Genomic DNA, 25413 nt, shown 5'->3' on the forward strand with positions numbered 1-25413 from the left:
ACCAAGAAAGGAACAAAGATTCAGATACCTTCTCCCTCCTCATTCCCAAGCCCAGGATCCATCACTCTCCCCAGCAGGGAGAAAGCATCCTGGAAGCTGCAGCTCCCGTGAGGGCAGAGGGTAGATGGGATGACGGCCCAGGCCAAGACCAGCAGGCATCCGGGTCAATCTCTAATAACGTTATCACCATCAAGACTGAAACTACCATGTAAGGAAGGCTTATTCTACACCAGGCCCTGTGCTGAGCACACTACATACACTGTCTTTGATCAGTCTATTCTTTGCACAATACCCAGAATTATCCTTCTTCTAAATCAAAAGGTAGACCATGTCCCTCCTCTGCTCAGCCCTCAAAGTGAGGACTGCCAGCTCACTCAGGGTGAGAGTCAAAGCCCCTTCAAAGCCTGCAAACCACCTCCACACCCCTCTGACCTCAGCTCCGGCTCCCTTAGCTCCAGCCACGCTGGCCTCCTGGCTGGTCCCTCAACAAGCCAAGCACACTCCAGCCTCAGGCTTCTGCATCTGCTTTTCCCTCTTCATGAAATGTTCTGCCTCCAGATGTCTACATGCTTGATCAGATCTCTACTCAAACGTCACCTCCACAGAGGCCTCCTGTGACCATTCTACTCCCCCCCAGGCCTCCTCCAGAGCCCTAGCCTCTCTCTCAGTTTATTTTTCTCCAAAGCACTCCTCCTCTGATACTACATATTTTACCCATTTGGTTTGCTGTCTTTCTCTCCCACTAAGATGTAAGCTCCATGAGGGCAGAGACCTTTGTTGATTTTATTCAGTGTCCCATCCCCAGCAGCTAGAACAATGCCTGGACAGAGTAGGAACTCGTTAAATAATCCTTCAATGAATGAATGAATGAATGAATGACCGACCCTACAGGGTAGGCATTCTTCCCAGCTTCTTATTACAGATGTGGAAACCAAAGCTCAGAAAGGTTGACTCACTTGTCCAGAGTCACACAGCTAGCAAGGAACAGAGATGGGATTAAAATCTAGCCTGTCTCACGCCCTCCTTAACTCTGGCGCCATATTCTTTGGCCAAAAGGAAGGGTCTGGGCATCCTACACCACAAGTATCTTGGATGCCAACAGCTGAACACCTCCTGCATGTTCCTCCACTTGAGCTCCTCAAGACAGATGCCTCTGCCTCATTCATCTAAGAATGCCCAGCACCTGGCCCGGGGCTGGCACACACCAGGTGCCTATCCGACGCTTGTGAATAAACCAACCTACCTCTAGGCACTTGGTCTGTCCTTATATTTTGACTTCTTTAGGCACCACTTCACATACTGCTCTTCATTTTACTGAATAGGAGAAGGGGCAGAAATTCTGAGTACAGAAAATTGAACTAGAACTAGACCCTGCCTTGAAGAAATTTACAGTGGGTGAGGGAGAGAGAGAAGAGGTAAACAAAGAAAGGTGTAATATGAAGCAGGATGGCCACGTGAGCAGCACCCACAGTGCCAGGAGTGCCAGGGGGAGGAGAGCAGGGTGGGGGGACTGCTCACAAGCAGCTGGACATTCACACCCCAGAGCGGGGAGAGAGAGAAGAGGAAGGTGGGAAGGCTGCTCGTTCACGCATTTATTTAACATTAACTTTCAAGGCTTTCTTTGCTGAGTGCTGGGGGTAGAGAGACGAGCAAATAAAACATGAAGAGAACCCGCAGGCTAATGTGGAAGAGACAGAGAAACATCAGTATAAACTAAGGTGATCCGTGGCAAGAGAGGATGTGAGGATGTGCGCTCCATGAGCACAGACATCCTCATTTCCTTCCCTGCTCTACTCTCCAGCACTTGGAACACGGTCAGGCTCACAGAAGCTTCTCGTTACATATTGGTTGAGTAAATGAATGAAAGCACCAGTGGAAGGAGATACAAAGCCTCAGTGGAGGCTGGTCAGGGAGGGCTTCCTAAGATAATGCCTGAGCCTTAAGGATGCACGGGAGTGATCCAGATGCAAAGGAGGCATCCCTGGTGACAGGCACTGCAAAAGCAAAGGCTCAGAGGCAAGAGAGTGCTGGCAGCAACGTGATGTTCTGGGTGTGTTCAGGCCAAGGTGAACGTGTGATTGACAGGACAGAGCACATGAAGAGAAGCCCGAGTCAGGAGGACCTGGGGAGGCCCTGACCTGGCGGCACATCAGGATGAGGTCTTTGGGCCCCAGGAGGGCACACAGGACGGAGGCAGCACAACCAGCCAGGACCAGCTGCACCAGCATGAGGTGGTGAGGGCAGGGCCTTCAGTAGAGACCAGAGAGAGGGACTGTGTCAGACCCCACTGAGGAGGGAGGCAGCCAAGAGGAACCCAACACACTTGTGAGCAGGCGGGAGAAGCGCAGCCCAGCCACGGCCCTTGTGGGACGCCGCAGAACTGCTTGAGGGAGTTGGGAGCAGAACCATGTCACGCCCTGGACGTAATCACCAGAGCAGGGCTCCCTGTGACTGCCTAGGGGCAGAGAGGAGTCAGGAGAGAAACCAGAGAAAGTGCTCCGGCTTCATTTCACTTTCACTTTGAGCACGCCAGAGCTGGGGAGAAGATGCCCCGGCACAGGAGAGGAGAAACCTGGCCGGAGGCCCGGCTATCACCAATAACTGGAGTGACCTTGGGCAGGTTACCTCACCTCTGGGCTCAGCTTCCCCATCTATATAACCCAGGGCTGCCAGCACGAGCCCCACCCCATCCCACTCCTAACAGCATCCTGGAAAGGCTCCCATCAGATAAATACAAGCTCTGCCTGGCTCTGTAAAGCACCTACTGTGTGCAATTCCTTGTACCAGAGGGGAGGGAGGAAAAGGACATGCCCAGCCCCTGCCCCCGGGGAAGATTTGAACAAGGAGACCCAAGCAGGCTGTGCAAGACTCAGGGGAGGGCATTCTCGGACACATTCTCTGGCCAGTCTGACTGCCCAGCCCAGCCCCAGGAGGGGGAGAGGAAGTGGTGAGCTGTTTTACAATCCATCAAATTAATTGCCCCAAATGGGAAATTTACAGGCCTCCTACAGCCTCCTGTGTATCCCATAATCTCCCATGGCCCTAATCTCCTGAGAAAGAATGTGTGGGCTGTAATCTTTCCAGCCCACTGTTCTCAGGGGCAATGCCTTGGAAAAACCTCAGTTCCTACCAGTGGTCGCCCCCAACCAAAAGCCCCCCAGCTGGTGGCCGGCCAGGGCCTGACTCTGCCCACCTCCACCCACCAGCAGCTAGCCCAGTTGACCTTGGCCTCGACTCTGGCCTCAGCAACAAGACCTGCCCAACCAGCCCCTTTGGTAAATACAACTTTTGCTCTCTCCTCCTTTTTCTCCTTAAGAGGAATAGCCTTCCGGAGGCAGAACTGGGAAAAATGTCTCCTGGGCAGACTCATCCATGGGAGGCATGAAAACAGCCCCTGATGAGATGTGGGGCGTTGGTTCTCACCTCAGCTCACCCTATACCTGCTGGGAAACCCTCCTCCCATCTCGGGCCTCACCTTCATCGGAGAAATGAAGGGAATGTAAAACAGCCTCCCAGGAACCTGCCATCCACCCTCTTCATGACCCAAGTCTCACCAGCAACTGCAGTAAACCTGGATCTCTTTCAACCGCCCGAGCTGCAGGCTCCACTGACCGGAAGGGAAGAGTCTTCCAGCTGGCAGGCAGCACCCCACCCCAATAAGGAGGCTCTCCACCACCCCAGCAACTGCTCCTCTCCCTCCATGTCATTGCCTTGCCTCCTCCAGGCCTTTGCCCTTTCCCTGCATAATGAAGTCCTCATTCAAGGCCCTACTTAAACATCACTTCCTCCACGAAGGCCTCCAGGATCTCTCCCTTCAGTCTCTCCTGCCTTCTCCACTCAACGGGCCTTGAGGGCACAGGAATCTCTGCCTTATCGCTAGTGACAGGAAACTCTCTTTATCACAAAATATTTCAGAGGGCCCTGCACAATCCTAAAGCACCTGCCCCTAACAGGCCCTCCATCATCACTGGGTATAGTTTCCCAGACACCGTTCAGGCAGTCTGGCTCCTTGAAGTTGACTACGCTCCTGGGAGCCAGAACTGCACCTGTTAGTAATCAGCGTTCGAACCCTTTCCTTGACAAAGAGCTTCCTCATTCACGACCCACGAAAGTCCAACAGAAAAGGCCTCGTTGGCTCCCTTTTTACAGAGAGAGCAAGCGTGTTTTCCAAGGTCACACAGCTATAAGGGCTGAGCCAGGATTCAAACCCAGGTCTTCTAAATTTCATCCTAACCCTGTGTTCTCCCCACCACCCCTGGAAGCGCACGCAATTCTGGAGTCTACTGAGGAGACACAATCTAAATCCTCCCCCTACGGACTCCCTCCCAGGAGCCACATCCAGAGCAGCAGAGACACAGTCACAGTCGTGGACTCTGGACCTAGGAATGGCAGAGGACACTTACTCCATACTCTCCACTGTTTCCACCCATGCTTGATTACCTCTGGTGACAGTGAACTCACTACATCCTGAGCTATTTCAGAAGGTTCTGTTGTAAACGTGGAACTAAAACCTTTCTCTCTCTAGTTTTCCCAGAGAATAAGACTCTTGTATGTGACAGCCCTTCAGATGTTTGCAGCTAGCTCTTATTTCCCTGCGGGTCTCCTCTTCCCCACAAGAAACATCCCAGAATAGGCCCCAGTATTCTACCCGTGATCTCCCCAAAGCAGAGCAGCACCATCACCTCCCATGTTATGACGACTGTACTTCCTTTAATGCAGCCTAAAGCAAAATTAGCATTCTGAGTGGTCAGTTCATCTTGTTGACTCCTATGAAGACATGGTCAATAAACCCCTCTGTCCCAGAGCTGCATCTCCCAGAGGGCCCTGGCCATGAAGGGGCATGGATGAAACTCATTCTCCTCAGGTGGATAGAGCAGAAAGCACAGAAACTTTGGAGTCAGACCTGGGTTGGTGTCCTAGGCCTGCGGCTTACTTACTGAGGGAGCCGGACAGATTACTCACCCTCTCCAACTCTGAATTTCCTCAGTTACAAAATGGGGAAAAATACTACCACACCAGGCTGATTTGAGGAATAAATAAAGTATGTAAGCACCTGGCCCAGACCAAGGACTTGCTCAAGGTCAAAGCTGGTAGGCGGCTGGGCTGGGATAAGAGTCAAACACAGGGCTGCCAACCCAGAGCTTTGTGGCCTTAGGCACCACGCTTCAGCTCCACCCTGTTTTCCTGTCCCACAGCTCTACCACCTGAATATCGTCTCTGGTTCGTCTTTCTCCCTGCCCTGGACTATGATTCCCTGAGACACCCTTGTCCTTGTAGCCCCCGAGTCTGGCATGGTGCCGCCTGGTATAGAGTAGGAGCGAATACATGCTGATGAGCAAATTACTGCATGGACAAGTTACTTCAACTGATACCAGGAAGACAGGCACCTCTTTCGCCCTTTCTCAGCAGCTCCAATCCCACCAGCACGAGCTGGGTAGCAAGAAGCATTTATTTCACGACTGCTTACCTACCACATCACGGCAGCACCCTTCCTCCCAGACGGGGAGGCCCATTTCACAGTCCCCAGTTCCTTCTTTGGTCTCCTCCCCTACCCAGAACACAGCGATGTTTGCCTTCCCCAACCACAAAACCTCCAAGCCTAGCAAGGTTTGCTCTAAGCTGTTCCTGGAGCCAGAATGAGCTGCATGCAGTCAGATGAGCATCGCCTGGGATGGTCCCTGGTGACCCCAAGGTGGCACAGGTCCTATGTGGGGGAGGGTTGATGCCAGGATTTCTCCAGCCCCAGCTCTGGGGCTTCATTAAAAACATCTTCTCCCTGTTCCCAGGTAATTAATAACAGGAAAAAGAAAGACACACCTGTTTATATGCAACAGGCCATCTCAAAACCATCCAAGCCGCACCTGAGAGAGCACTCCTGTCTCACCATCTGTGCCACTGCTCAATGCCACACTGTCCCCGTGACCCAAATACTACCAGTCCTTCACGGTCTGGTTGTGGCTTCCTCTTTAGAGACCTTCCCAGTTATTCCTAAGGCTCTGGAGTCAGTGAGAACCTTGGTTCCATCACTTCTGAGCCTTAATTTCCCCATCCCATCGAATGGGTACACAATCATCAACCCCAGGGCTGTACAATGGTTAAGTGTGATATAACCACACAAGCATGCGGCCATGTACCACACACGATAGGTGTTCACTCCACCTTGGTTTCTTTCCCTCCTATTACATCCCAGAGCCTTGAATCATTGTGCTCGGCACAGCTCAGCTTCAGCTCGGCAGTGAGAACCTCCAGAGCGTGGATGGCATCTCTGAGCACCGCAAGCATTCACACAACTTTGAGAACTCGACAGGCACTCCAACACTCCCGACACTCAGCTGGTAAGCCCACCCATTTTAATTCGCTGTGGTCATTGTGGACAGGCATGATAGAAACGTCTATTTTCAGACCATTCCCCAGAAGAGGTGACTGGAAGCCAGACAGATAGAAATAAGGTCGCCATGTGGTCCCCAGACTGGAGAGGAGTCTTTGGGGATGCCCAGACCAGAGTACCCAAGGCCATCCCTCTGCCTCTGGGACTCGTGCTATGGCTCCCTCGGATGCAGGGAGGCACTACGCGTACCTGAGCGGCTTCTCAGGCACAGCCCCAAGGAGAGAATGTCACAGAGTTCACTGGACCATTTAATAAATTCATTCCACAATTATTTTCTCTCACCACAAAAAAAAAAGGTAACCATGTGAGGTGATGCCTGTGTTAACTAGGTTGACTGTGGTGACCATTTCACAACGTATACGTACATGAAAACGTCAAGGAGTACACCTTAAATGTTACTTGTCAATTTAAGTGATTTACTTGTCGATGGTCAAGTAAACCATTTCACTTGTCAATTCTAGCTCCATAAAGTTATTTAAAAAAAAAATTGTTTTCTGAGCACCTACTGGTTCCAACCACTATTCTAGGCACTAGAGGTACAGCCCTGAACAAAACAGGCACTATTCTGTGTCTTCACAGACACCAAATTCTAGTGGAAGAGACAAATAAATTAAAATATAATATGCCTGGGTCGGTTTGAGGACTCTAAAGAGAAAGGAAGTAGAGTTAAGGTAATAGAGTGTGCTGGGGGAAAGGAGTCAAGGATGGCCGCCTGAGGTGACATTGGAGCAGAGACCTGAAGAAAGTGAGGGAGCAGGAGGCCCCGGGAATATGCGAAGGAAAACATCCCCCAGAGGGAACAGTGGGCGCAAAGGCCCTAAGGCTGGTTGTGCCTCACATGTCTGAGGAACAGCAAGGAAGCTAACGTGGCTGGAGCAGAGCAGCAGGGCAGGCAGGAGGAAATGAGGTTGGACAGGTAATGGGGGTGGGGGGAGCAGATGACACAGGGCCTCATGGGCCACTGTAAGGACTTTGGATTCTGCTGTGAGATCGGAGCCCTTAGGTGATCTGAGCTGAGGGGTGACATAATCCAGCTGCCACTGCAGAGTAATCTCTGGCTGCTTACTGGGGACGGGGGAGAAGCACAGGGAGTCATTAGGTGGCCACTGTAAAGGTCGAGGTGACTGATCACAGCAGCGTGGACAAGGGTGGTAGCACTGGAGGCTCTGAGAACAGTCTGATTCTGCCTACATTTCAAAGTAGAGCCAGCAGGATTTTGACAGCTTCCTGGAAATGTGCCCGATGCAGGTAGTCCTGCTACCTGGGCATTACCAGCTGCTTGTACAGGGTAGAGCTAAAGACAAACTGAATTTGGTCCACTGAGTTCCAGCCTGGGCCTGCACGTGTGGAAGCTGCGTCACGCAGAGCTGCAGGCAGGAAGCCACATGACTGTGTTTGTGTGTGAAGGGAGGTAGGGAAGTTCTCACCTGGCCTCTCACCTGGTTGGGAGGGGCCTCCCCCAGCAGGACTCATCACCCTTCACCTCCTGCCCTGGTTCTGAAGGGCTGGGTGGCTCGTGAGCAAACTGCTCCTGGCTTTTCAAGGTGGAAGGAGAACTCCTTTACAAGGAAGCCCAGCGAGGCAGCTTGGTGACGTGGTCCAAGCCTTGGCTCTCCTATCTCCTGCTGTGTGACTCTGGGTAAGTCATTTGGGTCTGGGTCTCGGTCCCACATGTGTAAGTGAGGATCGTAACTGTGTGAAGGGCCAGTGAGCACACAGTAGGTGCAGAATAAGTGCTGGTTACAAGGTTACAGAAACAAGTCCAGGACACTCTCTGGACACTGGACTACAGACCAGAAAAACAGCACCAGGAGCAGGGGTGCTGGATGGTTCCACTTCACAGGCCTGCAGACGTCATTTTTATACAGTTTCTGTCAGACCCACAACCTCAGTTAACATTCTGCAGGAGGACCTCTGGCATATCCTGCACCTACAGCAGCCATGGAAACAAGTCCTGAAGGCCCCAGAACAGGACAGACAAAAGGAAGAAAGGCAGCAGGCCTAAGAAAAAAGTGATGAAAGGGTCCCCCACCTCTCCTCCTCCCTGCTGTCTCTGGGTGGTATGTGAGGAAGCCGGGAGCTGGAACCGGGGGGGAATGAGAGAGTACGAGGGTGTTACCATCTGTCAGACAACTAGGTCTATGAAGAATTACGATACACTACAGGGAACAAAAGCCTAAATATAAAGAGTTTTTCCTCAAAGTCTTCTTCAGTTGGAGCTGATAAACACATAGGCTCCATTAGCCCGAACCCAGCGTCTTGCCCTCACTTTCCCTCCTCTCAGCCCCCACTCTTCCCCTAGAAGCACTGAGCACCCGAGCCTGGGAGCCAGACTCCACTGTCAGGGGTTGGGGCCAAGGCCGCAGTGACAGGACTTCTGTCCAGCGCCCAGGGCTGAGGAGGGACGAGGTAAGGGGAGCGAGGCCGCCCTCGGCAGCTGCCCCTCAGAAGGCCCTGGCGGTCCAGCGAGGGTGAGGGCGGCTCTCGCACTTCCAGGGGGCCAGGTTTTAACTAGGTCACCCCTCGGACACTCACACCACCCGCTCTTTATCTCCGTCTCTTTCTATTTTAAGGCAAGAGGGCAGCCAGGCAGTGGTGTGGGTTACCTGGCTTCTCCTGTGGAGGCCAAACCCCTCACCTGCACAGTGGGATCGCTCGCAGGCTCCAACCTACTTCCTCCGGCCCCACCCCTGCGGACACACAGTCTGAGCTGTAGTCTGAGGGAATGACAGCCACCCCCAGCAGACGCCACCTCCCTCCCCACAACCAAGGTGGGGCCCCGGTCTCAGTGGATCCGCATCGCCCTCAGGACAAAGCCCCAACTCTCCTGAGCAGCTTTCTGCAGTCTCCTTCCTCTCTCGAGGTCCTTGAACGCGTCATGCTCTCTCACAGCTCTGGCCGTGGTGCTGCTTCCTCTCCCTTGAACACCCACACCCACTTTCATCACCCGACAGATCCTCACCTGTTTTTCAAGGTCCAGCTCAGGTCTCCCACCCCCAGAAGCCTTCCCACCAGTCCCCATGCTGCCCATATCAGATCATTTGTACCATGTCCTCTAGTTGCTGACATGTCTGTGTCCCCACCACAGCACAGGCTCCTGGGCTCCTTGGGGACACCAGTGGCATTTTGATTCATTAACTGAACGGCTACTATGTACCAGATACCTCCAGGAGCCCGCGACAGAGCAGTGAACACGACAGACAAAACGCCTGCCCTCATGGAGCACACATTCTAGTGAGAGTAACAGCCAACACACCAGAGTACTTTCCATATTCAAGATGACTCTGAGTACTTTATACTAACTCATTTAATCCCCACCACAATGATTATTACCCCCATTTTACAGATGAGGAAACTGAGGCTCCAGATTACACAACTTGCTCAGGATCCACAAGCTAGTAAGCGGCAGAATGGGATTCAAGCCCAGGCAATCCTGCACCAGGGACCATGCTCCCATCCACTCTGCCTCTCAGTGCTGTCTTCTCTGCTTTACTCACTTGGGTGTCCATGCCAGTGCTTGCATAACCAAGCGCTCAGTAAAAGCCTGCTAAATGAAGGGACCCCTGAACGATGACTGCTGGTCCCCCTGCCTGAGCACCCACTCCTCCTCTCATCCCCAACCAATCCCCGCTCACAAGACCCCCTCTCAAGTGTTCCTGACTCATCCAGCCACTGAAGTGTTTCATCTGGGATGTTCCTCTCCATCCTGCACCCACACTCCTTATCCTGACGCCTCCTCCACACACCTGCCATCCTATCCCCCGAAGCTGTGCAGAGCTCGCTGGGCTCCCCACAGCCCCAGGGTACAACAAATGTGGTGCCAGGGACATGGCAAAAACCGATCTGGAAACACTGAACGCATCCGGCCTCCCTCTCCATTTTTCCATTATCGCTAGAGCTATTTTCCCTCTTACCAGGGGAACAAGCCAGGGCTCGGGTGAGACAGAGCCTCCGCTGTGACTATATCCAAACTGCCTAAACCTATAAACTGTACCAGCCAAGGTCTTAACTAGGGCACCGCTGTGGTAAAAAACAGCAAGTGGATGTTTTTAACCTTTGGTGAAACCCATCGAGACGGTCAATGCCCCCTATTAGAAAATGCCCATGACAGAATCTGAGCTGGACAGTACACACAGGTACCCTCTGTGCACACCAGAAAAGAGAGTCCCTGTGGGAGGTAAGTCAAGGAATTAGCCAATATATTTGGACCAGTGGAGCCATTACAGAGAAAAGACAAAGTACCTGGTGTCAATGGAAATACTTGCTAAAGTTTATTGAACTATATACTATGTTCAGAAACTGAGTACTTTACATGCAGTATTCTCATTTAATCACTGCAAAAGACCCATGGGGCAGACATCAGCCTTTGCCCCATTTTACAGAGGTTAGATAACTCACCCAGTTCCACAGCCACGAAGTCGGGCTGCTGAGCCTGTGCGCTCACTCACCTATGGTGACCCTGCAGCCGCCCTATCTAAAGCCTGGAGTGGGAAGAGCCAAACTGTGTGCAAGGCCCAGTCTAGTCAGAAGCACTCGACATGAGACAGTGGTCCCAGGGAGGCGGTCCCTCCACCTGTCCCACCTGACAACAATCCATCAGGCAGGCAGGGCTTTCCCACGGAAGGAGGCACGATCATCCGACAGCCTGGGGGCTGGGGAGCGAGGGAGTCCCGGGGCCACATCTAGCTCCAGAAAGGCTTCAGATGGACAGGGATGGGAGAGCCAGGGGAACGTTACCAACCTGCAGGAAGGAAGTCAAGGTCCCCGGCAGGGACAAAGTCTCCTGGGCCACAGAATGCTTAACATAACTTCAAAGCTGAATCCCTTGGCTCTCTGCCTACAGGCCCCAGGCGGAGCTACCAGGCCCTTTTCCCCCCATCACACAGAACGGGGTGCCTCCGGATCTGTCAGGACCAAGTGCAATTCCCCTGCCCTGAGGCTCTGCTTCTAAGCCAAGGACATTCATTTTCCCTTCCCAGGCGGCCACTGCTCCCGTCACCACACCCTGCACAATACCCTGAGGTACCTATGGGGACACAAAAGCCAGCCACCTTCTCGCTGCTTCACCCCACAGACTAACGTCCACGGACAAGGACCTGAGCAACAGCCCGGAGGCTGCAGGAAAGCAGTGAATGTGAGGTCTTCATACTAACTCTCTTCCAGAGGCCCAAGCCTTTCACCATGAAGAGCTGTTTATTTTCAGAATGTTCTCTCCACTTTGGGTGGACTGCCTCAGCCAGTCTCTGAGCCCAGGCTGCGGTCCTCTGGATGAGTCTGCTGAGCCTTCTCCAGGCACAGCCCACACCACCCCCCTCAGGAGACCACTGCAAAGCCCAGGGGCCTTCTCTATAATCGGACATGTGTATGTTGGGGGCACAGGGTGACATCTCCCACCAGGTCAGCCAGGGCTACAGAGCTGACACAACCGAAGGCCTCACAGGGTTTGCTCCCAGTGAGTCCTAGACCAGGAGCCCAGGCCGCACCCCCGCCTCCCTCTCCGTGGCCACAGCCCCTACGTGACTTGTGTGAAGCTTGAGAGTTTCCCTGAAACAAACTGGAGCACAGCCCTCCACAGAGCAGCATGAGACAGGCCAAGCAGGGCCCAAGAGGCTGTGAGGATGCCAATTAAGGACAGCTGGGTTCGATGCCGGCCCTGCCACCTAAGACCTGTGCTACAAGTCCCCATGCCTCATCTTCCTCACCTGTAAAATGAGGAGAACGATAGGACCCACCTCACAGGGCTGGCAGGAGGATTAAGTGAGCCCATGTCTGTTAAGCCCTTAGAACGGCAGGCATGGTGAGCACTGGACAAACATTTGTACAATAAACGAACAAGGACTCAACAAAGTGTGTGACAGTCCCTCTGCCCCAGCGCTCAGCTTACTGCACCCCAGAACCAAGCCAAATCCAACACAGACCTTAAAGAAAAATTCTCAAACCTTTCCACCAACTCAAGGAGGCAATCAGCACCAAGCAGGTCCTTTCACCCCCATGGAGCAGCCTCGAAGGGCCCGGCAAGATCACCGCACAACATGGTTATTACACCTTAAATCACGGCGCTCCTCAGACACGTGGAGCTTTTGAAATAAAGAGAGTGTGCCTTAGATTCTAACTTCAATACCTATCTATTCGCAGAACAGGAAGCCAATTACTTGCCTCTCCCCTAAAGAATTAATATCCCCTGAGTTTTAGAAACCAGCTGGTGCCAAACACACAAACACGTCTCCGCATTTTCAGGTGAGAAAGGCCAAGAAGAAGTGGAAGCAGAGGCCCCTGAGCTCTCTCCAGCTCCCACCCACTCACAAGGGCTAAAAAAATCTAATTATTCAAAGCCTCGGTAAACGGATGTAATTTCAGGTACCACCTGTTCCATTTAGAAATGCATTAATGGGTACAGTAATTATAGATATTTAGCTTCGCAGCATTCATCTCTATTTTTTTCAATCCCCAGGTCAAAAGGCATTGAGAAAAAAATCTTTCCGAACACTCTCATGAGCAGGGAAGGGAACCATTTCCTGGGACCCTGACTGCTGACTTTGTGTGCCTCCTGCCTGCTTCCACTTACAAACCCCAATTTACTCCCAACTTCAATCAACCCTCTCTCCCTGTATATCTGCCAGTTTCAAGAGGGCCATGCTAAACGTCAAATAAACCAACCCACGCCAAATTGGTTGAGCACCGACTCTGTGCCTGACACTGCCCCCAGGGAGCTGGTGAGCTGTTCATGGCACTGAGTCACAATCCTGTCCCTGCTCCATCACCCCCAGGGCCAGCGCAGGGAAGACTGCAATGCCAGACACCTCTACAGCTTAGTCATCGCCACCACTGTCTGCCAGGACACACTGATTCTCCCACACAGAGGAAGTATTCCCATTTCTCAACTTAACTGCAGCCTGCCTGCTTGCTCTGGTTGTCAATGTCAGTCACTGAGAACAACCCACTGCTCGCCCCAGCCCCTCCTCTGCCCTCGGGAGGGTCTCTAAATGGTCATGGGGTTCTGAGATGTGGAACTGCCAGCTCACCCTCCAGGCAGGTACAGTGCCCATTCAACGTCACCCACAAGACCAGCCCCACAGCCAACCTGTGGGAGTGACAGCATCACCTGGGCAGAGGGGAGGGCAGCACATTCCCAACCTTCTCGGAGGAAACCAGAGGCCTGCCAGGATCTACCCTGGGTTTAAGAGACAGCTGTCCCCTACAGACACTTTCTCAAGGCCTTTCACACAGTTACATCTGATCAGTTCCAACAGATGTCCTCCTGTATGAATGGGCTCACAACGCCTGAGCACCTACTATGTGCCAGCTAGCATGCTAGGAGCTTCATGGGCCATCACATTTAATCCTCAAATAACACCAGGGAGGAAAGTAGCACTGTCATTATTGTACAGACAGGGGAGCTGCAGCTCAGAGCCGTTTTCACTTTCAGTGTCCACACAATCACCGGTGGGGCTTGTAATAATGCTAGTTCCCAGTCCCACCCTCCCAGAGGTTCTGACTCAGTGTTCTAGAATACTGCTTCTACCTCCCGTCTTCCCTCCCCACTCCCTCAACAAGGGCTCTAGTATAGACACCAGGATTATTGCCTCCAACAAAAAGAGCCGGCTGCCCTGCCAGGCAGTGCAAAAGCGAACACTAACACCTGGAACCCTCTCATGGTGGGGGTGGGGGCAGATAGATAGACGGGAAGGAAATCAAAACTGCCCTTTTGGAACACGTGTCAATCGCAGGTACAATCAACCTGTTCATTTCCTCTCTGGTTGGACACAGCCACAAAGGGCTTTGAAGATGAGGAATCATTTCTTTGATCCTTAGCACCAACCATTTAGTGCCCAACTTCCCTCTATAGACAAGTCTCAAAAAGACAGCACAGTTCTCCCTCTGAGTAGCCTGATCTCAGGAGACTTCCCCAGAGAGAAGAAACCACCGCTCCTCTCTGCCTGTGCCACACTTCACCATGGGAAGGGGCTTCCTTTACAGGAGGAGAAATGGTAACAGTTAATTCTTATATAGCATGGACAGTTTGCCAGGCACTGTTCTAAGTGAGCAGTACCATCATTGCCCCATTTTACAGATGAAAAAACATCTGAAGACACAGAGAGGCTTAAGTGACCTGTCCGAGCCAGCAGCACAGCCAAGATTTCAATGCCGACACTCAGACGCCAGAATTCATGTTCTGTAACCCCCAAGGGGCACCAGCCCCTAGAAACAGGAGTTTGGGGAAGCCCTAGGGCAAACCCCCAATTACATGACTCTCCTGAAGCCCAGCTACTTGTGAGGGATGCTGTCCAGGACCAGCCCCTACTCCTCAACTCCACGCCAGCCTCTTCCAGGCACAGACAGGCACACACGTACCACACCTTCGCCCCTGCCCCCCAGCGCCTTCCCACTTCCTCCACAGGCCTCCCCTGCCTCAGGCTGCCCACTGCTCTCCTCCACAGCAGCCCGGCCTTCCTCACACTCACCCTGAAGCTCCCTAGGGCCCCCTCCTCAGGGCCCCAGCCCCAGTCACCCATACTGAAACTGTCTGCTGGAGGGCAGAGATGGTGAACGCTACTGCCCTCCACAGCACGTAGTGTGGAGATGAGCACATAGCAGATGCTTCATCAGAGTCCGGTGACTGAACATATGGACCCTGGACCAAGAGCCATCCAGCCTCTGATTAGACTGTTCCTCCAATAAGGTGCTCACTGCTCCTCAAGGTGGCCCACTGGTTCCATCCATGGACATGCAAAGACAATGCAGTTTGCAAGTACAGAGGATATGATTATTGCAGAGGTTATTACGTTAACCTGAAACATTGCTCTGGCTCCACTCCTCCCAGGCAGGAGAAGGTCTCATCTCCCACTTCACCCAGGGGAAGGCAGCGCAGAGGCTGCATAGCCAGGGGCCTGGGTATAGGGTTGGAATGAGCCCTCTGCTGCCTCCATACCCCCAGCAAAATGCCCACCCCTCCCCCCCGCACTTTGGAGGGTTCCAGGGAAGCAAGGGAGGTAACCAGCAGCCCCTGGGAGAAACTGCATGCTAACCCCAAGCTGTCAGACCCCAAGAGGGTGAGGGCTCTGCCTTGGCAGGAAAAGCCCCTGAGAAACCCTGAGAACACTGGCCATGACGTTGGAAATGCTCTTCTGGCAGAACCTGAAAGAGACAGCCTGGCTCTAAGCAGGCTTAAGAGGCTCATCAGCCCCTAAGCTGTGGTCAGCTGACATGGGCGGGGGGGTCCACTTCCCAGAGCACCAGTGACCTGCCCACTGCCCTGCCTGAGGACCATCCACCCCACCCATCATTCATCAACCCTTCAGGGGACTTTCTGAGGGAGATCCAAGGAGGCTTCTGTCTCTAGGTCATCAGGGAACGTACAAAGGACCAGTTGGGGGGGATCAACACTGTAAGGAGGATTCAGGACAGAGGGAGTGGCCTTGGGAGCCAGAAGACACCTCATACCATGGTAGAAAGAGCACCCAAACTTGGAGCCAAGAAGACTCAGGTTCAAGTCCCAGCTCCCCCACTGACGCTTTAGCCCCGGGGAGACCTTTTAACTCGCCTCCCACCCCCAGCCTCAAGTGATTGATATATAAAATGAAGAAAAAAATACGTGCTTCTAAAAGGAATGTATGTGTTTTTCAACTATAGAGCACTCTGAAGATTATTACTGTTGACATCTGTGGCCCGGGCAGCACCAGACAATAAGTCTGTCCTTCAGCGGTCAGAGCTGATAACCAGGTGGCTGCCCAGATTAAGGAGCGGACATCTGTGCAGCCCTCCGAATGCCCAGGGGAGAGGCAAACCAGGAGCCGTTTTCACACCTCATTACCCTGGGCTCTTGGTCCCCAGGTCCCTGCAGCCTGCACAAGGTACCTGTGGTCTTGGGACAGCACAACCCTGATGGACAAGGTTTTATAGTGCTGTTTTTTAAATTAACTTTTTATTTGGAAATCATTTCAAACTTACAGGAGAACTGCAAGAACAGAACAAAGAACCTCCACACACCCCTCATCCAGACTCACCCATTGTTAACACTTTGCTCTGTTTGCTCTATCATCCACTCCCCGGAACACACACACACACACACACACACTTTTTTTCCTCAACCACTTAAGAGCAAATATTTCTGTGTCTATTTCCCAAGACTGAAGACATCCTTTTAATAACCATAATGGTCATGTAGTTTCTATGGGTCCAAACAAATTTCTGAGTTGAGTCCTACAGTTTGCATCCTCCTGACCCAGGCAACCCCACTTCAAGGACACCAGACTTCTCCTGCAGCAGCAGCTGAATGCAATTAGGACTCAGAATTCGCATGCCCACCCCATAGCTGTGTGGATGTTCCAAAAAGGAGCTCCCATTTATTGAGCATTTACTATGTGCCAGGCACTTGTTAAACTCTTTCCATCAATTAATTCATGTAATTCTCACATTTATCCCCATTTTACTGGTGAGGAAGTGAGGCTTAAAGGGAGCAGGTAACCTGCCAGGGTCAGGGAGCTATAAATGGTGGACCCGGAATTAGAATCTAGGGAGTCTGATTCCAGAGCCCACACACTTCCCCACTGCCTCCTTACACACCACATACACAACCCCTATAAATTCTTCTACATGCTGAAGCTGCCTGGCTGTGCTTTCGGCTTCCAGAAAAACCAACCCTGCTGCCAGGCCAGCATCCAGGTGACTGTGAGTAGGCTGGAAGCGAGAGAGAGAGGTGGTCTGGCACAACTCAGTCCAGGCAAAAGACGACCCAAGGTCACAGCAGCTGCTGACGTTGTCTTCCTTGAGGCCTGCATATCTCCTTTGGGAGACGCAGGGGCCAGAGAGGCTGGAAGGCCACCGAGTGGTCTCCCCACTCCTTCCTGTCACCTAAGACTGAACACGGGAATTGGTGCCCCATGGGTACAAGTTTCTGTTTAGGAAAACACAAAGCCATACGATAAACATGATGCATCCTGCCACAGATTCACCTTAATGGGAGATATGGGAGGGAATTTTATAATAAATTAAATTGAGGGTAAAGTCTTCATGAATTTTTGGACAGAACCAACATTTTGGAAGACACTCTACCATCCAGTCTCCCAAGTAAGTTGGGCTTCACCCTCATCTGCCATTAGGGCTGTGGTCAGAAGTCTGAGAAGCCCTGCTCTGAGACAACCACACGTCCACTCTCTTCTCTGAATCCTGAAAAAGCTGGACTCATACAGCACGCTACTTCAGGAAGTCCCTTTATCGCTCTGATCCCACATTTATGCACTAAAAAATGCAATAATTGTGAGCCTCCAACCAGATAATGTTCATGAAGCACTCCGTAAACAATAAAACAGTAACCCAAAACACTTCTTATTTCAGAAAATTGAAAAGTCAATGTTTTGACAGCCACTTAAAAACAATAGGCAAATAAAACCATATTCTTCTGTGTTTTTCCCTCTGACAACATTTACTTAGGACATCCTGCCAGTTGACTGAGATGCTGCTGTCTTAGGCTGAGCTAAAAGATGTAAACCCGTGCTCTTTTCTGAAGACAGAAAACTGGAGCAGGTACCTCATAAAGTGACCAAACAGTCCACATCATGAAGTGCTTTCTGCAACAAGCTCCTTTTTTCAAAAAGCCTCAATTTAGGAAATCCAAAATGTAGTCTCACACAGATCGCAAGAGAGTGGAAAGAGTGCCATCGGCACAGAAGAAACCTACACGCACCTGCACACACACAGCACTGCAAATCGGGGCGACCTCTCTCCCCAACTCCTGTCCTTTCTCCGAAGCACACCCCTCCCAGGAGTAAAGGGCCTTAAGAAGCAACATGCGACCGTTTTTCTTAAAAAAGTTTTCCCAGATCTTTTCTGGGATGGTTTTGAGAGCGTGGTACAAATCATGGCTCTTAATCCTTCCTTCAGCTTTCTGCATAACACCGCTGTTGTTCCTTTTGCACAGAACTTATCATTTCAATCCGTGAGCCAGTTTTCTCCTTGATAAAACAACCAGGAAATGAAACGTAAAGTGTGGGATTATGCCAAACCTTGCCAAGCTGGGAGAACCTTTTCTCAACCTTCAACAACAAGAGGCTTCAGAATTTCCATTTTAAATAGATGTAAGCTGCTGGTTTCCCAGAAATTCTTTGCGGAACTGCTGCTTTATTGGTTTGAAATAGTTTCTGGGACCGCTGTTTCCAGCAACAGCTCAATGAGACAGATGACAAATAAATAAACCAGGTTGGTACTTTACATGATAAATTTCACTAACATGAAGTGCAACATTTGTCTGGGGAGGAAGATGTGGCAGACAGGACAGGACAGCCTAGGGGTGGCCTGGAAGACTGTCCCTTGGATGATGGCATAATTAAACCTCAAGAGGGCAGCTTCCTGGGCTGTCTGGTATTCACAGTGTAGAAAGGCCTTCTACACTGGGGCCTACAGCCAACTGGGGTCCCCACTTGGACATTCTGTCACCCCTGGTTCAGTCTCCACTCCCCAACTCCTCTTCTCTCTCTTTAATTTCAGACTGAAAAATGAGTTTTAAGAATACAAAAACACTCTCTAGATATTTAGTGTTATCTCTAAAAGGGTAACCCTTCTGAAGGAGGGCTGAAGCCTTGGCTCATACTCGGTCCCCACTCCCTGCCTCCCTGGGACAGGTTCTTACCTGCCTGCTCCCAGCCTCCTGGAGCCCCAAGCCCCGCCCAGCCTCCCTGCTCCCCACTCCTGTCCAGGGGGTCCTGAGCACCAGCACTCTTGTCCTGTGGTGTCTGGAAGTGGGACATGGTGGTGGCGAGTCAGCCTACGAGGTCAACGCTCTGATGTTTGCATTTAAAACTTTATATTCCACAATATAAAGATGAGCCATAAGATTTATGCTAATAATTTAAATTTTTATTTTTTTTTAACTTAGATTGACATTAAATAACAAATAAAAACACCATGACAAGTTGAGGAAAGGATTTCAGAAGAAAGGAAAAAGTTTTATACTTTAATACCCTTAATGGCACTTTTCTATGGCTTTTTGAACACGTGGCCCTGCACTTTCATTTTGCTCTGAGTCCTGAATTATGCAGCCAGTCCTGCCCTGAGGTCCAAAGGGCTGGGGAGAGGAAAGTGGGCCTTACTCTAAGCCTCAGAAACGTCTTTGCTCAGAGTCTCACTGCCCTCACTTGGGGACAGGCACCCACAAGGAGAAGGGCACCTACACCAGATGGCCCTGTGAGGTTCCAAAGCCAAAACTGAGGAACTTCACCCTGGAAAAGACCTTGTGCAATCAGCTGTTTCCCGCCAGGACCGTGAAGCCAAGTCACAGAGAACACCAAGGCCTGGCAACCAGGGAGGCGGAGAGGCCTGGGCCAATGGCCAACAGACGCCCCACTCCCCACATGCAGGGCGTGGGCTCATGAGTGAAGAAGCCAGAGGAGGCCGGGTTCCTGCTTTGAGTGCTGCTCTCAACAGCAAGCATCTCCATCCAAGAAGCCTGGGCTCCAGGCAGCAGCCTTGACAGGCGCGGCTCCAGGCTGCTTTGCTTCTTTCACCTTGCCCAGTCTCCCCCAGCCCCCAAAGCTCCTCCCCAACAAGGAGTTTTCCGAGACCCAGAATACCTACTGAACTCACTGGGACCCTTAAAACACTGCAGCCTCAATAAATCCTAAGTGCGTACTCAGTGCCCAGCGCGGGGCCAGGTGCCAGAGTCTCAGAGGTGGGGAACAGGGACCCTGCCTTCAAGGAGCAACCTTGGCACAGGCAGGGTAGCCAAGACCCCTCCTGGGTGCCATTCATTCTCCTTATTGACTCAGGCCCTATTCAAAGTCTGCTGTAGGGAGAACCCAACCCAGAGGCTTCCATGAAACCCCTCAAGAGCAGCCCAGTGTAACACTCTAGCTCCCCAGGCCTCTTCTAAAACTATCCCTCATGGGTCTCATGTTTGAGAGGGCTGTGACTGCCAAACAGTTTTTACTACATAATAATTAATGTCTTCCACTTCTTACTAATCAGAGACATGCACCAGCACCAATCAGCATGGGAGACCAGGGGCTGCTGCCCTTCCAAGGTGCCTCAACCCCCAGAAAAAGCAAAGAAGGGGTCTGGCCCCGTGAGCCTCAGGCAGTCAACTCAGAGCAAGGGCACATGGCACAAGCCTCCTTCAAGTCTCAACACTGGATCTCACCTGTGACCTGGGGTAGGAGCCACCACCACTACCATGGGTACCATGTTACAGACTGAAGACCTCCGCTCCTCCCAGTTCTAACATTTCAGCCAAATTACCGAACCTTCGTGAACCTGAGTTTCATCATCTGAAGAACAGGATAATCTCTGCTCTGCTCTTCTAGGGGCTGTTGCAAGGATAAAGTAAGAAAAAGGTACCAGAAAAAGCCAACCGCCCTTTGCTATCGGAAAGCCCAGGATTATTACGAGTTTCCACATGGGTAAAACGGGACTAGTAACAGTTCCTACGTCACCGAATTGTTGTGAGAATTAAATCAGATAATAGTCACACAACAGTTCCCAGCATTTTTCAAGGACTCAAAAAAATGAGGCAACTAGATAACTGCTATTACCATTATCACTGCTGCTGTTAATGACACTATTGTCACAATTACTATTATATCTTGCTACCTGGCTAAGAGACTCACAAGAAAGGGGAGAAGTTTGAGAGTACAAGAAGCCTTCTTCAAGGCGATGTCAGTGTCACCTCGTCTAGAACTGGGAGAACCTGGAACAGATTCCTTATGTGTTTTGTTCCTAGTAAATCCACAACTGAACCAAAAAGTGCAGAGATCAAAACTAAAATCCACCTGCTTTAGCTCAAGCTTTTCTGCTTCAAGAAATTGACTCTGGAGAGTATTCAAACATCTGCTAAATACAAGGAGCAACTGAGGCATCCTGAAAACCCCACACAACCTTCCACGGGGGGAAACACCATCAGCTGTGCCAAAGCTTCGTCCTTCTAACTGAGCCACATTAGAGCAGGGTCCAAAACAAGACCCAACGTTCAGAAATGCTCACGGCAAATCTAAGAAAGCAGACTGAAGTAAGAGACTGCAGACAGGAGAAGAATTACTCCCAAACCCTTAAGTCTCTCAAGAAACTGTCACAGAAGGAGGCAGGAAATATAATCAGCTGCCACAGGGTCCCAGCCTCCCCACATGGCTTGCCTTGGAGGGTAGGGAACAATCACACACTGCTTTCCTGCAGGCCTGGGAGGACTCAGCCAAGGCCCCGGGGATGGGGAGGCAGGGCTCGCTGCAGGATAATCACTGGGGACTTCGCAAAGAGTTACCGTAGAGGAGTCAGCAAAAGAGACGAAGGTAGGGAGGCTGGGACTGTGGTCTCTAGAGTCCTACACGCCCCGCAATTCCCCAGCTCTGCTACCTGATGGAAAAGACAGAAACCAGCAGACAGGAAGACCCACCTCTCCCCTCACCAAACCTATCAACCTCCTCGCGTCAGCTTTGGCACTCGAACCCTTCCTCCCATCAAAAGGATAACATGCCCTGTGCCCGTGTGAGACCAGTGGGTATGCCCTTCCCCCTCACAGTCTCAGAAACACTGCTCCAGCCACTGTCCCATCTCTTCCCTGCGTCGTCTGTTTGTCTCTCTCTCCTGGATCACTCCCATCAAAACAAAACATCCTCTACAATCTCCCACTAAAAAAAAAGAAACCCCCTCCCTCAAACCCACATCCTCCCAGGTCCTCAGCTAATTTCTCAACTCCACTTCCTAACAGGACTGCCGGAAAGATTCGCCTATACTTACTGACTCTATTTCCTTGCCCTGTATTTTCTCTTCCATCTACTCCAGCCAGGTTTTGTCCTTTAGGCTTCTGTGACCCCACATTCTCCTGGGTTTTCTCCCACCTTCTCAGTCTCCTTTGCTGAACCTGCCTCTTTTCCTAACCTCTAAACCTTGTTCACGACGTTCCATTCACACTGGCCTTTCTGCTCCTTGAACTAGAAGCTCTTTCACGCCTTAAAGCCCTTGCACTGGCTGTTCCCTCTCTGGAAATGCTTTGCCACCTCACCAACACAAGGATGGCTCCTTCTTGTCATTCAAATTTTACCTTAAATGTCATCTATTCAGAAACACCATCACTGACCTCCCAAACCAACAACAGCACTCAGTCACTAGATATCACATCGTCTTATTTTAATTTTCTGCAGAGCAGTTACCACTATCTGGTATTATTCTTCTCGGTTTACTTACTCATTTTCTGCTCCCTCCCCTCCCCGACTAGACTGCAAGCTCCGTGAGTACCCAGAGCTTGTCTGCCTCATTCACTTCGATAGTCCCAATGCCTAGATCAATGTGTGGCACACAGGAGAAGTCTAATAAATATTGGCGGATGCAGTTATGAGCCAGACAGGCCCTCTGACCAAGAGACTCTGATGGTGCCGGCCAGCTCCCCAATTTCCCTCTCACACACACAGGAGGCAGGACAGCAGAACCACAGTACTAGTGCTCACTTCTAGAAATATCATCCACCACGACTTCCACTATGCTGCAAGAGATCAAACTGGGGAGGGAGGCTCCGGGATGTTCTGGGACCACCTGAGTGTCAAATACCCTGCTCCACTACCGACTAGCAGGGTTTTCAAGGTGGCGAAGAAAGGAATTCTGACTCACAGTCCCCAACCTTTGGCTAGTTCATTCATTCAGTGAACAAACATTTACCGAGCGCCTACTCCGTGCCAGGCACTGGGGCAGAGGATCAAGGCAGTTCTGACCTCACGGAGCTCGCCGGCGAGAGGGCAGCGTGTGACACAGAAACACTGCAGCGCAGGTCCCCGCCCGGCGCGCGAAAGTAACGTCTACACTAGTGCTGGCGACTGAGCGGCTCCTTAACTTACGGCCCCTCGATTTCATTTCTAGCTCCAGGTCTCGGGGACCTGGCTCCTGGGGTAACGCTCCTGCGGTTTTGCAGAAAAGCTACCGCTGAACTAGCGGAGGCAGGAGCGGCCGTCCCAGTTCAGCACCGACTGAAGGGACGCGGAGTGTTGGAGCAATATCATTGGCCGATCGGTTCCCCTCCCCACCCCCCTTACCCCGCAGGCCCGCGCTAGCCGTGGGGGTGGGTGCGGTGCCGACTCTCCCCGACCTTCCCAGAGAACGCGGCCGAAGAGAAAGGCCTCCCCCAGCGAGAAGCCCCCTCCCCACCCCCAGTCCCAGAACCCGGACAAACTCCCAGTTCTTCTCTCGTCCCCCCGCCCACGCCGGCCCCGGCCCGGGCCGCCACTAGGCTCCGCGCAGCCAGAGACCCCGGCGTGGAGGCGTGTCCGGCCCCTCGGACCAGTGCCCGCATCCCGCCCAACAGCCGGGTCCAGAGGGACCCCGGACCCCCGCGCGGGGACCCCGGCGGAGACGCGGACCCCACGCCCCGCCCTCCCGGAGCCCGCCACACAACTCGGGCACACAAACCCCCCAGCGCGGCCGCGGCGCCGTGCGCGCCAACTCGCCGGCCCGGGGCGGCGGAGGGCCGGGGGCCCGGGGCCGGGAGCGGGCGGCACAGGTGCGGCGGGGCGCGCGGTCACTCACTCGATGAAGTAGCTGGCGCCCTCCTCGGTGAAGCCCTCCTCCCAGCCGCGGGGCAGGTCTGCGGAATCGCGAGAAAAGTCGGGTCAAACTTGGGCCGACGCGCCGCGCGCCCCCCCGCGCCCCCCGCCGCCCGGCGCCCACCTGAGCGGATCATGTGGCCCGAGTTGACGGGCTCCCCGGTGCGCGGGTGCAGCCAGGTGGTGCAGCGGAGCTGGTCACTGCGGGGAGAGAGGTGCACCTGTTAGCGCCGCCGCCGCCCGCGGAGCGCCCGCCCGGCCCGCACCCCGCCCGCCCGCGCCCGTGCCCGCGCCCGCGCCCCCGCCCGCCGGCCCGCGCCGCACTTGATGAAGAAGACGCGGCCGTCCCGGCACACGCCGTAGGACCAGTGCTCAGGTAAAGTGTCCCGCCCGACCGCAGCCGCCGCCATGTTCGCCGAGCTCGGAGCCGCCGCGGGGCGGGGGAGAGGAGGCGGGGGCGGGGGCGGGGGAGGGGGCGGCGGCGGGCCGGCGGGCTCGGCCTGCGCGGGCCCCCGCGGCGCCCCGGGGCGCTCCATCCCGCGTGGGCTCCTCGAGCGCGCGCGCGCGCCGCCAGGTCCCGAGTACCCGGAGTCCCGGCGCGGTCGCCGAGTTCACCGCCGCGTCGGCCGGCCTGGGCGCGGTGGCCGCGGCCTTTGTCCCCGCGCCTTCCCCGCCCCCAGCCCGCCGGCCCAGGGCGCGCCCGCCGCCCGCGCCCCTTTGCCCCTGAGCCCGGCAGACGCGGGCGGGGCGGGGCGGGGGCCGCTGTCCGGGCGCCGCGGGCAAACTCCAGCATCAAGGCGCGCCCCCCTGCCCCGGTACACCCCACCGGAGCCCACGGAGAACTTCCCTCTCCGGGAACGCCGCTTCTTTCTGAACTGTGTAGACCTAAGCCGCTTATTTCCATATTCCGTGCCTCGGTTTCTTTCTCTGTAAACTAAAGTTAATGGTAACTACTACTCGGGCTTGTTGTGTAGATTAAATGAAGTACCCATGGTGTAAAGTCCCTAACTGAACCCTGAGTTTGCGGCTGGGATATAAAGCAAGAGGGCGCAGGTTCTCCCCCCCCACACAGCCCTGAAGTTGCAGGGATCACAAGCTTCTGCCTTCAGTTCTCGGGTCTTGAGCAAAGGACAGTAGGAAAGTAGTGTTTTTATTGTCAAACGTTAATTTAAAATAATACATTAAATGTGCAAAAGGATGAACGCACAATTCGCAGAAAAGTAATACAAGTGACTTTTAAGCAAATGAAAAGATACTCGACTACCTCATAATAGGAGAAATGCAGATTAAAATTAAGGTGAAATACTATTTTTTAGATATCAGATTGGCAAAAATGTGCATTGTAGAGAAAGACATTCTTGTTCATTGTTGGTGGGACTATAAAATGGTTGTCTCTTTGAAGACAATTTGGTAAGAGCTATTACAATTTAAATGCATATCCTTTTGACTTAGCAATTCCACTACTGGAAATTTATCCTACGTTGGTGCTCATACAGGGGCACAAAGACCTCT

The 25413-nt window shown here is 52.7% G+C and overlaps 1 protein-coding gene across 21 annotated transcripts in view; it reads right to left on the reverse strand.

The window, feature by feature from the left end:
• PLEKHA7 (pleckstrin homology domain containing A7) overlaps positions 1 to 24568 on the reverse strand; it is a 198509-nt gene extending 173941 nt beyond the window's left edge. For 14 of the 21 annotated variants that reach the window (XR_011541643.1, XR_011541641.1, XR_011541642.1 and 11 more), the window contains exons 1-3: positions 24226 to 24382; positions 24026 to 24102; positions 23885 to 23942 (exon numbers count right to left, since the gene is read on the reverse strand). Coding sequence is in view for 16 of the 21 variants with exons in the window: in XM_070626481.1 (XP_070482582.1) it covers positions 23885 to 23942; positions 24026 to 24102; positions 24226 to 24311 (221 nt within the window). In the remaining 5 variants the exon portion in view is untranslated. Of the gene's footprint in view, positions 1 to 23884; positions 23943 to 24025; positions 24103 to 24225; positions 24383 to 24486 lie in introns of those variants that run through there. The other 7 variants (XR_011541644.1, XM_070626480.1, XM_070626476.1 and 4 more) reach the window with 4 other exon arrangements.
• Positions 24569 to 25413: the final 845 nt, after the last annotated feature.

Source organism: Equus przewalskii, chromosome 6 (assembly GCF_037783145.1).
Source record: "Equus przewalskii isolate Varuska chromosome 6, EquPr2, whole genome shotgun sequence".
NCBI lineage: Eukaryota > Metazoa > Chordata > Mammalia > Perissodactyla > Equidae > Equus > Equus przewalskii.